The sequence below is a fragment of the Paramisgurnus dabryanus genome, chromosome 8, assembly GCF_030506205.2.
Source record: "Paramisgurnus dabryanus chromosome 8, PD_genome_1.1, whole genome shotgun sequence".
NCBI classification, from domain to species: domain Eukaryota; kingdom Metazoa; phylum Chordata; class Actinopteri; order Cypriniformes; family Cobitidae; genus Paramisgurnus; species Paramisgurnus dabryanus.
Window position 1 is genome coordinate 372,335 of NC_133344.1, and position 17,630 is coordinate 389,964.

General features: G+C 36.3%; 4 protein-coding genes across 5 annotated transcripts in view; 2 read left to right on the forward strand and 2 right to left on the reverse strand.

Annotated features, from left to right (window-relative positions):
* sidt2 (SID1 transmembrane family, member 2) overlaps nt 1-17,630 on the forward strand; it is a 245,192-nt gene that overhangs the window by 158,709 nt on the left and 68,853 nt on the right. The window lies entirely within an intron of this gene.
* mpzl3 (myelin protein zero-like 3) lies at nt 1,079-9,152 on the reverse strand. The gene is made up of 6 exons (XM_065280243.2): nt 8,974-9,152; nt 4,135-4,304; nt 2,216-2,426; nt 1,966-2,128; nt 1,833-1,887; nt 1,079-1,449 (listed from the first exon to the last, which is right to left on the reverse strand). Exons 1-6 carry the CDS (start codon nt 9,032-9,034, stop codon nt 1,375-1,377), a joined length of 735 nt encoding a protein of 244 aa, XP_065136315.1. The 5' UTR covers nt 9,035-9,152; the 3' UTR covers nt 1,079-1,374.
* LOC135770189 (T-cell surface glycoprotein CD3 epsilon chain-like) lies at nt 11,377-13,033 on the forward strand. The gene is made up of 5 exons (XM_065279924.2): nt 11,377-11,562; nt 11,674-11,865; nt 11,944-12,078; nt 12,273-12,304; nt 12,489-13,033. The coding sequence occupies exons 1-5, from the start codon at nt 11,499-11,501 to the stop codon at nt 12,537-12,539; spliced, it is 474 nt and encodes a 157-aa protein (XP_065135996.1). The 5' UTR covers nt 11,377-11,498; the 3' UTR covers nt 12,540-13,033.
* LOC135770610 (T-cell surface glycoprotein CD3 delta chain-like) lies at nt 13,454-17,252 on the reverse strand. Its single transcript, XM_065280244.2, has 6 exons — nt 17,115-17,252; nt 16,385-16,499; nt 15,876-16,052; nt 15,640-15,783; nt 14,516-14,565; nt 13,454-14,432 (listed from the first exon to the last, which is right to left on the reverse strand). The coding sequence occupies exons 2-6, from the start codon at nt 16,455-16,457 to the stop codon at nt 14,349-14,351; spliced, it is 528 nt and encodes a 175-aa protein (XP_065136316.1). The 5' UTR covers nt 16,458-16,499; nt 17,115-17,252; the 3' UTR covers nt 13,454-14,348.

The window sequence follows — 17,630 nt, forward strand, 5'->3', positions numbered from 1 at the left end:
GGGATAAGAGTTAAGTGCGGTTAGTTTTACTTTCACGTAGCCAGGTGCTGTGTCTGATCTCTGTCTGATAATGACGGGTGGAGCTCCTGATAACGTCTGCATTCTGCTGATTCAAATTCCTAACTTGCAAGTGTATGTGTGCGTGTCGATACCTTCAGCCTGTTCAGACACACTGAAAGGACCGCATCTCCACCCCCGATCAGGACGGCAACTGTTGCCAAGGCAACCACACTGAAACGGCATCCTCCGACTCCAGCTGACGGTGAAACTCCATCCATTCCTCTCTGACTCGTGTGTGTGTGTGTGTTCATGAGACCCCATGGACACTGCTGAAACCCTCAATATCAATGCTGATGCTCCGTCTCCATGGCAACAGGTCAGAGCGGATGACTAACACACACACACACGTACACACACACAGGCATGAACACAGTCAAGCATTAGAGTCGTGTGTCTCAAACTAGCCTGTAAGATATTAACCAAAACATCAAAAACCTCCACAGAATGATATTAAATTGATTTAAGATGCAGGGAGATACAATTAAAATGACACACATGCATACACACACACACACACACACACACACACACACACACACACACACACACACACACACACACACACACACACACACTATGGGCTGGTTTCCAGACAGGGATTATCTTAAAACAGGACTAGACCTTAGTTTAATTATGATATATAACCAGTGTTAACAAACATGCATCACTAAATAAATTACTTGTGTGCATTTTAAAGCAAAAAAAGGGCACTGATGTATTTTAAGATATGTCAGTGGAAGTTGTTTTCAGTTTGGTCAGCTCTTACATTTATTTTAGTCTAGGACTAGTCTAATCCCTGTCCAAGAAACCAATGTGTTCAGTAAAGCTGCTTTAAAGCATGCACACATGAACATAAATGTATTTGAATAAAGTCATAACCCTAGATGTTTAATCTCAACAAATGGTTTTCATCAGATTTAATCAGACTCCATCATTTCCTACAAAAAAATGTTCAGTAAAAAATCAGCAGATAGAAGTGAGAGAGTATTTAAGATGATTAAAGACACAGTGTGAAGTGTTTCGTTCAAATCTTTTATTTATTTGGGTTAGTAATTAACATAAAAATATATTTGTAAATTTCAGCAAAACAAACAAAACCTGGCCATTCATTTTTCAGCACAATACAACATTCATAATCTTTTCTGTGGTTATGAGAAATAATTCATGACTTCCTAAAAAAAAACATCTGCGAGTTTAAACAAACACTTCAGACACCAGACTGAGTTACGGTGTATCTTAGTATATCTGCACACTTACAGGAAGAAAAGACATGAGTATTCATACACACACACACACACACATACAGGTGTTTATTTAACACTGCGACTCTGCGATTGTGTGTTCGTAGTGTTTCTCATGTAATATATAGTCAGGCACATCATCAAAATCCTGAAAGAAAACACAGAGACAGATGAAGATCTTCAAACAACAGATCACTCAAATATCTCAGTTTATTTCTTCATTCACTGGGGCATTAACAAAAACTTTACCTCGCTCAAGTGTAGTTCACAAAACAACTTAAAGTGAAACAGTTATTCATTAACACTGTTGCTCAGTCATTTATCTTTCACTACTTATCTGAAATCAGTTACAAATATCAGACATATAAACTCATAATAACCCACTTCAGACTGATCTGAACTAAACTCATGTTGGTATAAAGATGCTGGTTGTCCTGCAGTGCATCATGTTTGTGTTTATGAGTACGGTTAAAACACGGGTCGGTTCTTAGATCTGTACCATTTTTTTGTGAAGTAAGATTAAAAGTTTACCTTTAAGTAACAGCAGCACATCGTCTTCTCTGGCCGGTTGTAAAAATACTCCTCCCTGTGAAGACGGATACAATCAACATTACTCTGGGTTTGCCGATGTGGCACTGAAGGACAGATGCTGAAATGTTCTTACCCAGTGACCTCGATGGGCGAGCGTTTGACCACAGGGGGATTTTCCTCTGATAAAGCCCAGCACGGACAGAGGATTCGGCCCAGCAGCACCAGCGTTGTGAGACCTGATGGAAGCAGAATAAACGCCAACAGGACCGCCACATCTGTAAACGCCACAGACAATCCTGACAAAGAGGAGAAAATAACAATGTTTTGAATTAGGAGTAAAGTACTGTGTCTGTGAGATTCATCAGATCTGTACTGAGTCTCACTCTTTGGTGTAACGGTGAGGATGATCTGAGCCGGGCGGCCGTGGGCATCCGGTGGGTTTCGGACGGAGCAGGAGTACGTGCCGTTATCAGTGAGTGATGCGTTCAGAAGCTGAATTGATGCGTCACCTCTTGACGGATTGCCCATCCACTTCACACGACCCCTGAAATAATCCTCCTCCGGCGGGTACGCTTCAGATAAGAAGTGAAAAAACTAGACAGAGACAGAGATAGACAGATATACTGTATGATGAAGCTCTCAATAACTGTTTCATATTATTTGATCATTAGATGATCGGTGACAGAGAGACATGTAGTTCCTAACATCACCAGCAGGGGGAGGATGAATATAATTAATATTAGACTTTCATGACATTTGAAACAGGATTTTATCCATGAGCACTAAGTGATTAAAAGCATCAATGTCTTCATGACATCATTTTAAATCCAGAATAATCCATTATCTTATTATGAAAGGGAATGAGCTTCCTATTGCAATCCGGCCACATGCAACATTCAAATAACAATTAAAAACTCAAAAATACATGCCATAGATATTATAATAGGGTCTCAGTGACGCTTTAGTCATTTGGAAGAGTTAAAAGAATGGGTCAACATAAGACAACTTAGACAGCTTCATATAAACATTTACTTTACAAACTACATAAATAAGACCAAAGCAGGGGTCCCTGTGGGTATTCTGCTCTGGAAAGACTTTTGGTCTTTTGTGACGCTGTCTTTTCATGTGACACAATCATTTTGGCCTTTCATTATTATTCATTTAATTATTGATTGATTTATTTTTCTCCTTATTTAGTATTTAGTATTGTGTCTAGCTCTGTTTATCTCTGCTACTGTTCATTTTCTGCCCAAACATGCAGTATTTGTATGAAGTCATTGTCATGTACCGGACGAAAACAATAAAAACTTGACATAGGTATTGACTGCATTTCTCCTTTTATCTTTATTTAAACTATTGTGTCTTTATCTCTTTTTCTCTTTCATCAGGTATTGTGTTGGAATAGTATAAACTTGTATCTTGGTATATAGCACTTCTTATATTATTGCCTCCTTCTGATAAATCACTTGCTATCTTTGTGACTTTGGATAAAAGCATCGCCTAAATGCCTAAATGTAAATGTTTCAAATAGAATAACATCATACATAAACGTTTGTGCTCATTAAGATCAGCAACATTTAGACGAATATAAAATAACAGAAACATGCATCACATTAAAAATGACTGATGTATGCAATGAATAAAGACCACACCCCTAATAGGGTGCATGAATAAAATCACAGAAGGGTGTGGCCACATCATGACTAACACTTTTATAATTCACACACACACGCTTTATTGTTAAATATAATTTCATTTTTACACATGAATTGTGTCTATTTATGGTCCATTTAGAAATTGATTTATTTATTAATGCAATGAAACTGAATTTAAAGTCCCTGAATACACAGAACCTTTAAGATCATGTGACGGACAGCAAGAGTTGTCGATGTACAGGATTGGTCAGGAATGAAACTTTCAACCCCATCACTGTTCTCAAGACATTTTGACAAGCTATAAAATGTGTTAAAAACTGTTCAGAAATCAGCTTAATAAAGTGACTCTGATGAATGTGTTTTACAGAACTTCCCAATACAATAGTGTTTATTTTTGACATGTGTGTGTGTGTGTGTTCATCTTTAGACTGCTGAATAATTCAGACACACAAACACTGGATTATAAGTTCAGCTCTGATGGAGTTCTGTGGTTTACACCAACATCCTGCTGTTAGTACAAACTAATGATTAACTGTGTGTGTGTCTGTGTGTGTGTGTGTGTGTGTGTGTGTGTGTGTGTGTGTGTGTGTGTGTGTGTGTGTGTGTGTGTGTGTGTGTGTGTGTAGATGACAGAAGATCAGACTCACCAGTACAGCAGGTCCTCCGCTCTGAGGTCTAAAGGTCCAGTCGACAGACATGCGGCTGGTGACCGTGCTGGAGGAGGTGAAGGAGCAGGACAGCGTCACCATCGCTCCTCGAACAGCACTGATCTCTGCAGGAGCGTTTACTGTGATGCAACACACATCACTCAGCAGAACTGACACACAAACAAACACACAAACATCTCTTAAAGCAACAGTTCACTCAGATTTCTGTCATTTATTCATCAGAACTCAAGTTATGAGCAGTGATGATCGTGAGCTCTTAGACTGGAACTGAAGTCAATGAAAACTGCTGATCTGAGACAATGTTTTAAGGAAAACACCACAGTTTTTCAATATTTTACTATGTTTTACCTCAACTTAGACAAATGAATACATACCTCTCTTTTATCAATGCATGCACTTAATCTTTGTACAGTGCGTCGTGAATGTGTTAGCATTTAGCCTAGCCCCATTCATTTCTTAGGATCCAAACAGGGATGATTTAGAAGCCAGAGGCGTCATGCCCATTCAAATTGACGGGGCACGTGCCCCCTTGGTTTTTTGAGCCAAATGGATTTGCATGCAACCTCAAAATCAAAGAAGGGTCCATTAATCTGTTATTTCTTTTAATCTGTTTAATATGCACAATATTATCAATTGTCTGCTGAATCCTTGTCACTTTTCAGACATTTTTGCCGTTTTGATAGTGTTTTGATCATGTTACATTACTTTATTCTGGCGGCAGGCATTGCAGTCAGCGCAGTCGCAGACTTCATTAGCGTCTGAGCGCGCTCACAAGCTTTGCTGTTGCATTTGGCTATCTGAGGAATTAAACGTGTAAGAAACGCTCACAACATTTCCAAACCCCAGTACGGTAATGTGCAGTTAACTAGTGTTGGGCGATATGCCCTATTTTCAGATCGTTCTATCGTCAGCCTGTGAGATCGGCGATACACAATATTATCAGGGGGCGTGGCAGTAGTTTACTCTTTTTTTATTTGTTAATTTTTACTCATTATAACAAGTCACTTGATGGGTGGACAAAAAAAACAAGACCGTAACACCGTCATGACCGCAACCTTCTTAAAACTGATGGCATTAAAGCGAGCGCGTCATTAAAACCCTATCATGATTACTTAATAACTTTAAAAACATGCATCTGCGCACACACACACACGTGCGCGCACAAACTATTCAATGCGTTAGGTGTGTTCGACATCGGCTGTGGCTGGATGTAACCGATCGGCGAGATTAGCCGCGTGCAGGCGGGGAGGAGCTGAAAATGGAGACGTAAAGTCGGACGCGCTGTGGTTCTCGTAGTTTGCTGCATTTACGTCAGGCATGGCTGATCACGTGCCGTTTGCTTGCTTAATCGCATTCAACATGATTTGTAAGATGTAAACTACATAAAAAGTGAATTATACTGTTTTGAATGTCCGTGTATGAGCATGAGTGGAACTGAAGAGGCTTACAGCATCTGTTTTTACAAGAATAAAGTTCAACATAAGCATATATTATTTAAATACCAATGTAGTGGGGTCTACGTTTTTTATCCATTTTATTTTGATGAAGATGACATAATATAACATCGCGACTACATGAAAAGAGCTTTAACTGTTATAAAAATACAGATTTGTGAGCATTTGTGGAACTGAGGGCGTGAAAATAAACACGAAATACACGTGATTGTTGTCATGTGGTGAATCCGACCAATCGTGAAACAGCTGTGTCGTCATTACAGCCCGTGCAGCTCCTCTTCGCGAACTGCGCTGGCTAACTCAGGCGGCTGATCTCGAACCGCTCTCGCGGTACTTAAAAACCATATGACACAATCACGTGCCTGCAGCGCCAGCTTAAGTCGGACAAAGTTACTAACCGGAATGCACTGCTTCAAGTCAGCCACCGATCGGTCTGCGCAGCGCCGCATGAAGTCGAACACACCTATTGGTTTAGTGCTGTTGCAGAAGACTACACGTGTCAAGCAGTGGTGCTCTCATGAGGTGCCTTTTTAAGCGCATCGGTCCAGCGGAACGCGATCATATCTTAAACACAATCATATATTAAACACGAGGGACGTGTTGCTACAACTCATTAAAATGCATATCATAAACAGGATTAATACCTAGTGATCTGACTTCGGACAGAGCGCAGCTCTCTGCACGTACGCAAGAGTGAGAGAGAGGCGCCAATATTCAGCGGGTCATATTTTAAACAAAAAGTAAAGTTTGCATCAGCTCGCATGAAACGCATTAAACTGAACAAATAAGGATTACTACTTTAGTTTATGTTGTTTTTTATTATGATGATAATAATAATAACCATTCGCCAACTATCGTCTTGACTATCGCCATGAAAGCCTGCCATTGGCGATATGTCTGAAGATCGTCGATACACGATACTATCGTCTATCGGCACAACCCTACAGTTAACCTACTCTGTATGGTTTAAAATGTTACCGTCTCGACGTTATATTAGTAGATTTCTAGATTTATTTTGGTACATCTCAGTTCGCCAGAGTTCACAGGGGTGCGGAATCACACATGCTGACATATGAGGTCAAATTTAATGCAAAAAGCCGTTCCTCTAATAATTTTATCTAAACGATCGAGCTGGTACTGCTGTGATATGCCAACCAAACCTTACAGAGTTTACAAACCATCCTTCTTTTTATTACCAGCTACTCTGAAGTACTCCCATACTTTAGACCAGGGTTCCCTAAATCAGCACTACAGAGTTTAGGTCCAACCCTAATCAAACTTACCCACCTGTGATTTTCTAGTGATCATGAAGACCTTGATTAGCTTATTCGGGTGTGTTTGATCAGGTCTGGAGCTAAATTCTGCAGTGCTCCGGCCCTCCAGGGTAAGATTTTGGGGAACCCTGCTTTAGACCCTTCGGCCTTTGATAACTTTTCCTAACTAACTGGTTTGACTTTGCACTCGACCCCGCTTCATTCTTTGGAAACTGTTGCTTACTGAGCCCACTGGTGGAGGTGGCGATAAACTGTTTACACCTCCTACTGGTGTGGAGGAAACGGTTGTTATTTTAGCGTGAGAACTAAATTTAGAGGTAAAATAATGGAATCGACTATAAATATTGATGTTGAATAATTATCAGCGTTGACGAAGTCGATTGTGTCGACCAATCGCGACAGCTCTACAATATAGTTTTCTTTGTAGCCTCTTATGGAACGGCTGAAATTCCACAAGGGGGCGCATTTGTTCCTCAGACGTTGCACAATAAACATGACATCCGAATATATTCATTATAAATCATGAATGAAAAGTGAGATTCGAACGAATGTCTGTTAGTGAACTTATTGGATACACTATTTATATCGTAATTCGGTCAGAAACTTCAAGATTGTGAGATGAACAAATCGTTTTGGATTAAAAGGCTTGGATATTCCATTTCCTTGGACTTTTGGGGATTTATGAACAATTTGTTTTGGACAATTTCACCGAAGCGGATAAAGGAAAGATTTTGAAGGTAAGTAAATATCCTAAATCGGCGCCGCCCGGTTCAGGTAACTAACAACTAGATTACAGTTTTATGACTGCTAAAAATCATATTATGCTTTCTGTGTGCGCTTAATGGAATCCCGAAAGTCTAAGCTTTACAACGATTTGCCGCATGACCGTATATTTTGAAGATTTAATGCTTCAAAGTTACAATGACGTAATGCAGCCTCACGTGCAAGGGAGGGGGTGTGCCGTGTACGGCACAGTGTTCCTTATCAGGTTAACACTTTCTGGTTCTGTCCAAATGAAATGCAGCATCACAGCAGCTTTAAACAGAGCATACATTTCATTATTGCCTTTAACATTTAAAACTATCATTTAGGCCAGGGTCTGATCTCAGACAGAGCTTATAGTCACAGAATAAAATGCATGTTTGAGCAGAGTCTTAACTTAAAACAATTTGCACGGACAGGTTTTAAAACACACAAGTGAGTGTCATTGTTTTGTCTCAAGATGCACATTAGCAAGGTTACTTTTTGTAAGGTATGTTTGTAAAAACTACTTTAATGCACTGATGCTGGCTTAATCTAAACCTTAGTCCATAAAGTTTTCATTTATTCCATTAGTCATTGTTTATATTTTTGGATGTATATTTATGTTGTGGAAATGCAAATGGCACCTCTGAGCAGTAGGCGAGATGCATCTGATGTTAAATCATGATTAAGGGATAATAAAAGTCATTTATTTCTGATAACTCTTTTTGTATATTAATGATTAAACCCATAAATCATGAGTTTAATCATTAATGTTTTATTCATGTCTATTTGTACATTCACTGCAGAAAAGAAAACCAATGATGACTGAAGATCCAGTAAAAACACACTCACACCTACACTTTTTCCGATGATGATGATGATGTCACTTCTGAGATGATGAAGCTTTTATCTAAAGCAGATTCAGCCCTCCAGTTAACAGCTCAAAAAGATGAACCACCACACACACGCGCGCGCGCTCGCGCTGTCTTAAAAAGGCCACTTGTCTTGTCAAGTTTAGAGACGCGGTGTGACAGTAGGGAAATAAACAGTTAATCAGCCGATATATGATCGCAATCCACGATAATACAAACAACGGTATAACACTTTATTAAATGACGTCAATATAATGACATCTAACCGCTGTTATAACCTACAATATAACTTAATTCACTACGGTATAAACTCTCAGATATATTTATAAAGTAGATGATCGACACGATTTATAGACAAACAAAACAAACTTTGCCCATTTAAAAATACCATTTAGAGGTTTTCAAAAACAATAAGTCGCATTTATTAACCAACTATGACGTTTGTGTGGACATTTGACTGAAAGTAAAACTTACCGAAAGAAAAGAAAACACACGATAAAAATCCTTCAAACACGTTTCTTCGTAAATCCATCATCCACTAAAGCTCATTTATGATCCGATATGAGTGATTATAAGCCGATATCTGTCCGATATTTCTGCTGTTTACGTCGCGAGTCTGTTTTTGGCCTCCATGTTGGATCCTTTGATACCTGCCAAACAGGTGAAACAGGAAGTACAAATAAATCAACATTAAACTCTCTAAGAAATCATTAAAGTTCTTAAATAACTCACTTAATTACATTTATTAGTTCGTTCAATATTGTATTATACATCAGATTCAGTTATGATGTGTGTTTTTATTTGGTTGGTTTTATTTGAGCTTAATTGACCCAAATGAAAATATATTATATATTTATATGTATATATTTATATGATATATTTATATGTATATATTTATATGATATATTTATATGTATATATTTATATGATATATTTATATGTATATATTTATATGATATATTTATATGTATATATTTATATGTATATATTTATATGTATCCCTCTCTGTATTGAGTGCTTTTGAGATGCAGGTTTCTTCTGTGGTTTGGGTTTATTCTGTGGTCAAGTTCACACATTATGGTTTCTCAATCCGAAGGCTGCAGTCTCTGGAGGGCGCATTTGCAGGCTGCATATGTCATCAAAACAATTACAAAGTTGACTATTATTCCTAGTTAATTGTAATTTGTTGTAATATGTTGATGACTTGCGAATGTAATGGTCAGTTCAGTTAACTTAAATAAACCAGTCTAAATGGCGTATGTAGTGTGCATATGCGACCTCCGCAGGCTGCAGCCTTCTGATTGAGAAACGGCCAAGGTGTGTAAGCAGCGCAGACCGATCGGCGTATGACGTCAGGGTAACGCGAGAGTTTGCTTAAACCTTTTTTTACAGTCATGGCTCAAACTACGCCAAACCTCACTTATATTAACATTATATTAATAAAGGTGATTGAAAATACACTGATTAATAGCCAGACTTATGTCGACATAAAAGTAATGACGGTGTTATTATAGAGATCATGTTTAATCGCTCAGAATAAATAAATAAATTAAGCTCGTATGTTAAAAAGCTTTTGTGTGTTGCGCTGTGTTTGGCCGCTAGACGCCGCTACAACTCTTTAGTTATTCTAGTTAAACACTTCAGGATTAAATTAAGTAAACGCTTTCCTTCACAAAGTAAAGGTAAACATTTATTCCTTGTCATGTTCGCTTTTATTGTCACTAATGGTTTACCTGATTGATGTGCTGAGTGAATCAGATCTGATGAAGACCGAGTCACATACACGTTCAGTTTAAAGTCAGTCATGTTTAGTGCAAGATTCATTTTAAATACTTTAATGTTAGTGTACAGCACATCAAATGTTTTTAGATAACTTTATAAAAATAAACATTGATATCAAAATATGAAAATAGGAAATATGACAACTTCATATATTGAGTAAAATAAGATGTCTTAATTGCTCCGTAAAATGATTTCAATAATTTAATGAAATACATAAATCAAGTGGAAGGTAAATACAAATTTCTACAGATGGCATTAGCTTTTTATTATTATTATATTTCTTGTTTTTGTTATTATTATTATTATTATTATTATCTAATGTTTTTAGCTATAAAATATGTCTGTATAAATTACAGTGTTACTGTCAGCTGTTTGCCAGTAAGTTACTGTAGTTTTAAATGTATTTTATTTACTGGTTAAACATTAAACATTAAACATTAACTAGTCTTTATATTTACAGAATAAAACTATAAAATAACAGCATCATGCAAAGCATTCTGGGAACCAAAAATCTGAAGGATAAAACAGAAAATAAGATTGATGAGGATTTCTGGTTCCCAGAATGCTTTGCATGAGGCTGTTATTATAGTTTTATGCTGTAAAGATAAAGACTTGTTAATGTTTAATGTTCATTTAACTTTGAACAAACTGTTGACAGTAAATAAAATACATTTAAATCTACAGTAAGTGACTGGCAAACAGCTGCATAACTACAGCAACATTTTGACAGTGATTGCCAATTTGTTTATGGGGTAATTAATGGAAAATCAAAACAAATAAAATAAAATGACAATAATTTTTAGAATTCAATTGAACTTTTTTTACATTTTAATGTAGGATGTAATCATCATCAGATCTTTAAACTGATCAGGTGTCTAGCAGAAGCAGAAATCATTCAGGTAAATACTCAGGAATTAGGTGATGATAACCCAGCAACAATAAAAAATAAACTTGTAAAGTTGCATTAAACAGAGTAAGTTTGTCCTGAATACAACAACTGCAGACGGACCACAAAAAACAACTCAGGCCTGAGAGAGAGAGAGAGAGAGAGAGAGAGAGAGAGAGAGAGAGAGAGAGAGAGCGGGTGTGTGCATTTGAAGCGCTCTTCCTGTAGCAGAAGTGAGCGGGTCTGGGAAACTTAAGTATATTTTTGTATTTAAATCTAAAGACTGAATATCTGTAATTACATTAATAAGCTCGGGGATTGATCTGAAACGATGATGTTCATGAAGTTTATGTTACTGCTCTTAACAGCAGCTGTGCATGAAGTTCAGAGTCAAGGTAAGAATCATTTATATTAAAGTTTTATAATGAAGAAGTTATTTGATGAAAAAAATCTACAGAAGATTTATAATTCAAGCTCTTTGTAATTTGTGTTTGTTTTCTTTACAGTTGTGTTTACAGACACATCAGCCATTTTGTATTGTCCTGAAACAGGAGAAGTGGTGAAATGGAAAGTCAAGGATCAATCAGAACTACAACAACAAACAGAACTCACGGTTGAAGCTAAAGATGGATCAGTCTCAGGAACCTTCACCTGCGATGCTGATGGAAAAAAACATCAATTCTATATTAAGTCAAAAGGTGAGGACACAACAAACAGTGTGTAAAATCACAAAAATATTTACAATGATGTTTCACAAATCTCTCTGTTTCTCGTAGTGTGTAAGAACTGCTATGAGCTGAACGCCGGGCTGGCGTCTGGTGTTATTATTGGGGATTTACTGTTAACTGGAGGAGTCATACTTTTAGTTTACTTGTGTACCCAGAGAAAGAGCGACAACACAAAGCAGAGAGGTACAACACACACACACACACACACACACAGACTATTGCATCAGCTGAAATGACAATGAAGCTTCTTGAAGACAAATTTAATCTAAATATTTTTTTTAAATATTGTACACTTTAATGAGTTAATTTTAGTATTTAACTAACCGTAATCCTAACTAAACACTTCAATTGACTTTTGCATTTTGTTTAATGTGCAGATGCTCCAAGACCCCCAAACCCTGACTATGCGGTGCGTACATACATTTGCACAATTAAATTTACCTTTATTTTTTTAATCAAACAATACTAAACTTATTTAAAAATGAGAAACAATAATTCTGTCAATGTCATTTCATGGGTTCATCCAAAGAGATGAATTGCAAAAAAAGATTCAAATAAACTTTTTAAATTGAATGTCAATGAATCTTTTTCAGCCGCTGAACCCCAAGACCCAAACTCGAGATTTGTACGCAGGAATCCGTTAGATGTTTCTCACCGAATCAGACGTCTGTATTCTGAATAACTCACCTTTTTCTGCTTTTACTGTTAGTATTTGACTCTGTAATCTCTTTTGTAAAGTTTCTCTAATAAACATTTATAGTGCTTTTAAATAACATCATAATGAAATCATTTTTGTGTGAATCAGAGATGTGTTTTAAAATAAATGTGTGTATGCATGGAAAGTTTTGCTCATAAAGCATGAAAAAGACACTTCAATAACTTCAAATGGAAATACCTGAGAAAGTGGAAACATTATGGTTTACTGTAAATACTACACACACGTCTGACTTATCTTTCACAAATCTACACTCATGTCATAGTTTTATTTTCTATTTTTTAAATGTAAGATTCATGAAATGTTTTCATTTTGTTCTGTCACATGATGTGTGCATGTTTTTCATGAATGATGAAGTTTTGTGTTGACTGATAATCAGATTATATAAATCATTTCAATAAACTTCTAGCATCTCGAAACATGTTTCCGGTGACTGCTTTGTGCTTTCTGAAGTTTACCATATGCAGATGAAGCTGGTTTAGTGTATACAGACAGGATGTTTGTGTGTGTGTGTGTGTGTGTGTGTGTGTGTGTGTGTGTGTGTGTGTGTGTGTGTGTGTGTGTGTGTGTGTGATGTAGATCTGAGCATTGATACTCTTAAACTCATGTGACAGAAGCCACAGTCAGAAAATAACAGAAATTAATTTCTGACTAAAAACTGAACAAACCGCTCTAATTGGAAAATAAATGTGACGTACAGTTTTGCAAAACCTGAACATACAAAACATTGCTTTTCCAAGAAAAAAAACACACGTCACAACACAAATGAGTGCTTTTCAAACAAATGATCATTATAAAGTGAATACAGAATTATTTAATGATAAACTATCCCAAAAGTCCAAATGATTTCATGTGCACTTTATTGTGAAATAAGAAGTTGATGCTGTAGCTGTTGTGAGGAACATAAACGATGACCAGAACAACATCACTAACTTTACAAACCTTAATGAGAATTAAGACAAAATAATTTCACAAATAATGCGGCTCTGTTTCTCACAATTTTGAGTAAAATTTTAGGCTATTTCATACACACATATTTGATCAAAACAGTATTTTATACACACATGAGCTAACAGAAGACATTTATGACAGAAAAACAAAAACAATCAATGTTTAATATTAAAATCTACTTTTAATTATTCAGATGAAACGACTTTAAAACAACCAATCATCATCTCACTAGAAAGATGAGAGTCATTTAAAAACATTTATTTACTAATTCATGAAACAGAAGTATGAAAATAAAAGTCAATAAATGATTTTGCATGATTTATTAATCACGTGTGTGTATAAACTTTTATAGCAAAAATTCATAAACATTTACAGGAACTGTGAATGGAAATAAGAATACAAAGTACAGCAGGTGAAATGAAGACTTTATCTGATTTTAAAAATGTTTTCTTTTGTTCAAGACAAAGTGGAAATGTTTTATTGAAATGCACGCTAACATCATACATTTTTATTTGTTAGTAAAAGAAGAAAATGTCTACAACACTCATTAATCTTAGTTCATGTTTTTTTTGTTAAGCGTTACCAAATACGAGATGTTTATCAAGTTCCTTTAATTATTTAGATCTTTTTTTTATGTATTTCTCATCATTGAATAATTGAAGTGGAAGAGTTGTGTTTATCGTGTGTCTCTATAGGATTAAAAGCGTTTATAAAACTGTGGTTGGAACAAAACATATATTCTGACATTGAGCTGAATTATGATGAGAAGATTTGTTTTAATGTCATTTTAGGGTGAAAGTGGTTGAGCTTTGTTTTTATTCTTGCGGTTTGGCTGAAGCATGCTGTAATCGTCTGATCGGCTGCCCAGAGGCTAAAAACCAATAAACACAACAGGATTAATTCAAACTTTACAACTAATCATTTAACATTACCTTTAAATAAAGGATGTATTACCTGATAAGTGTCTCCGGCAGCATTATTGATTAAATTCTGTCTGTCAGAGGCTGGAAACAGAGAGAAAACCAGGACGTTACATTAAGTTGTGATGTAAAGTAAAAATGAACATTCAAGAAAGTTTAAGTCACTAATCAAATGACATTCAGCATGTGGACGGCTTTGAAAACTTTAGATGATTATGGGGTGGTTTCCCGGACAGGGATTAGCTTAATCCAGGACTAGGCCTCAGTTTAATTAGGAAGTATAACTAGTTTTAACAAACATGCATTACTAAAAACATTACCTGTGTGCATTTTAAGGCAAAATGAAGGGCACTGATGTATTTTAAATGGTAAATGGTAAATGGACTGCATTTATATAGCGCTTTTAACAGACCTATGGCCATCCAAAGCGCTTTACAATTTGCCTCACATTCACCCATTCACTCCCACATTCATATACCGACGGCGGTGTCAGCCATGCAAGGCGCCAGCCAGCTCGTCGGGAGCAGCTGGGGTTAGATGTCTTGCTCAAGGACACCTCGACACTTGGTCCGGTGGAGCCGGACATATTTTAAGATATGTCAGTGCAAGTTGTTTTCAGTTTGGAGAGCTCTTAAAAATGTTTTAGTCTCGGACTAGTCTAATCCCAGTCCGGGAAACCGCCCCTATAAATTTCTCTTTAGAAGAGTCTCTGGAGAACATGAACTTCAGGGGCTTCATTTATAATGCTGCGTAGAAACCATCCTACATTTGATCTTACGATCATTTATCAAAAATGCATATGTGTAATTCATAAACCGAACGTATGCGCAGAAAGCGCGTGTACCCCTTTTCTTTCAGATGTGAAATTTATAAATCACAAATGATCTTGAACTTGTGCGCAATGGAGCAGTTTCAGATCTCTGCCTTTAAACAATGCATAATTCAAAAGTGCAAAATTGTGTACGTCTGCTCAGAGCCTGACGTGGCGCTAAGCACTTTTACACGTCAAAGACAATCTTTATAAATATGGACTTTGTCGTGGATTTTTGCGTACACACACTTTACGATCAAATTTGTGCGTACGCACGCTTTATAAATGAGGCCCCCAGGTGTGGTTGTCTAGTATGAATAATGATCAGAATGTTTGTGTAAACCCACCTTTGTTACCCTGATAGGTGCTCTTGGGTTTGGGTTGAGCACAGATGCTGTAAACAGCCCAACCGATCAGGACTGTGGCAGCGATATCACCCAACAATATAGCGATGGTCGCTGTGGTGTCCAGCTGAATCAGATCCTCACTTGCTACACACAGTAACAAATACACACAAATACTTCAATGCAAAACATCACGTACACTATGAGAACATCAGCAGGACTCTCGTACCTCTACTTACATCGCATCTTTACTGTCATTATAATTTGGTTTTCAGGGGAGTTGATGTCTTCACACTTATAATCTCCAGATTTATCCCATGTAAGATCTAATGTTGAAGTGCCGTTGCCGTTTACTTGAAACGTTCCTCCAGTACACGTCAGTTGTAAGCCATTTTCCTTCTCAGTGACCTGAATGTCTAGAAGCAAAAATAAACAGATTAACATTTATTTAAATATTTTACACATCTAAACACAATTCTTATGCACAGTATCTGATCATGTTATTTTTTTAACATAAAACTATGAATGGTAACTATGATCACTGAATAAACACATAAACACTAAGTTAACATAACACTGAACAATCACATATACACTGAATAAATCAACACATGAACACTGAGTGAACACTTAATAAACACTAAATGAACACTGAATGAATACATGAACACTTATCACTAAATGAACACCTGAAACAAACACTGAATGAACACCTGAAACAAACACTAAATGAACACATCTCTCTTACCCACGGTATTCGTACTGTCTATGCTCACAGTTGTCAGGAGGCAGAACAGACACATGAAAGATCTTTTATTCATTTTTCTTTCTCCTCTCAGTATTTTCTTTCTTCACTTTGATTCCTGTTAATAAAAACATCAAACTGCTGCTGATTTGTCGTAATCCTCCATTTTGTCGTGTGAATGATCTGCTGTGCAAAACATTTGCCTATTTTCATATCTTGGATTTAAGTAAATAGCCTAACTTGTACATTATTTAAGAACACCGCTTTGACATGAATTTGTTTAACAGGTTGAAATCTAAGCACAATACATGAAGTTTTCTTAATAAAGATCATGCTGAAGGTCACAGAGTCGTTACCACATTACTGCGTTAAAAGGCTTTGAATAAAAAGTAATTTGCATGAATTCAAAAATAGTTCTTTTTAAATGATATACAAGCACAATACAATCTAACTATTAAACCAGTATAGTGAATCACTTTGGTTGGTAACTACATTTGGTTTCATTTTAAACCTGGCCATTGAATATCTGGTAATAAAAAATGTAACTAAGCAGTTTAAAATTAAACTAGATTCATTGATATCCTCAAGTTGTCTCATTCAAATTCAAAAGTTATATAAGAAATCCCATCCACGTATAATGCATTCAAATATCACTTAAAATGTAACAATCAGAAACAGATTAAACTTAAACTTTTAGTTATGAAAAGTGAAAAATAAAGATTGATGTACGTACCTGTGAGAGCGCGAGTGTCTGACTCACACACTGAGGCTGTGGTGATGATGATGATGATGATGATGAACAGGAAGTGACTGGCAAAGATTCACAAAGATTTGACTAATTTTACCCCAAACAGTTATAATGTACGTGTGTGATAACAACTGAGATCAGAACATCAAATCAAACTAAATAAACTCAAACTAAACTAAAGCTCATTTATTCAAGTCAAAACAAAACAAATCTCAATTCTACAATCACTTTAATAGAAAAAAATGAACCCTGAAAATGAGTTTATCAGTGCTATTAGTTTTGTTTGTGTAGGTGTGTTTTAAGTTCTTGTAATTGTAAGTATATTCATATAGACTGGAGATGAAGAATACCACATATGACTTCCTGTTCAATAACTGTAGACCACAAGCACCTGCGAAACACACACACATCTCCAAACATCTCAAACTCACATCTGCAAAACTACTGCAGATCATTACAGGCACAACAATGCAAAAATTAATATAAAAAGAAAGAAAGAAA

Bases quoted from the DNA above. Each gene is read 5' to 3' on its own strand.
- mpzl3 (XM_065280243.2), bottom strand. From the start codon at position 9,034: ATGATGGATTTACGAAGAAACGTGTTTGAAGGATTTTTATCGTGTGTT. The intron at 4,305-8,973 runs GTAAGTTTTACT...TTTGTGTGTCAG, and splicing joins GTGTGTTTTCTTTTCTTTCG to TTCTGCTGAGTGATGTGTGT. The intron at 2,427-4,134 runs GTGAGTCTGATC...GTCTCTGTCTAG, and splicing joins GCGGAGGACCTGCTGTACTG to TTTTTTCACTTCTTATCTGA.
- LOC135770189 (XM_065279924.2), top strand. From the start codon at position 11,499: ATGATGTTCATGAAGTTTATGTTACTGCTCTTAACAGCAGCTGTGCAT. The intron at 11,563-11,673 runs GTAAGAATCATT...TTTTCTTTACAG, and splicing joins GCATGAAGTTCAGAGTCAAG to TTGTGTTTACAGACACATCA. The intron at 11,866-11,943 runs GTGAGGACACAA...TGTTTCTCGTAG, and splicing joins ATTCTATATTAAGTCAAAAG to TGTGTAAGAACTGCTATGAG.
- LOC135770610 (XM_065280244.2), bottom strand. From the start codon at position 16,457: ATGAATAAAAGATCTTTCATGTGTCTGTTCTGCCTCCTGACAACTGTG. The intron at 16,053-16,384 runs GTAAGAGAGATG...TTTTGCTTCTAG, and splicing joins AGACAGTACGAATACCGTGG to ACATTCAGGTCACTGAGAAG. The intron at 15,784-15,875 runs GTAAGTAGAGGT...TACTGTGTGTAG, and splicing joins AATGACAGTAAAGATGCGAT to CAAGTGAGGATCTGATTCAG.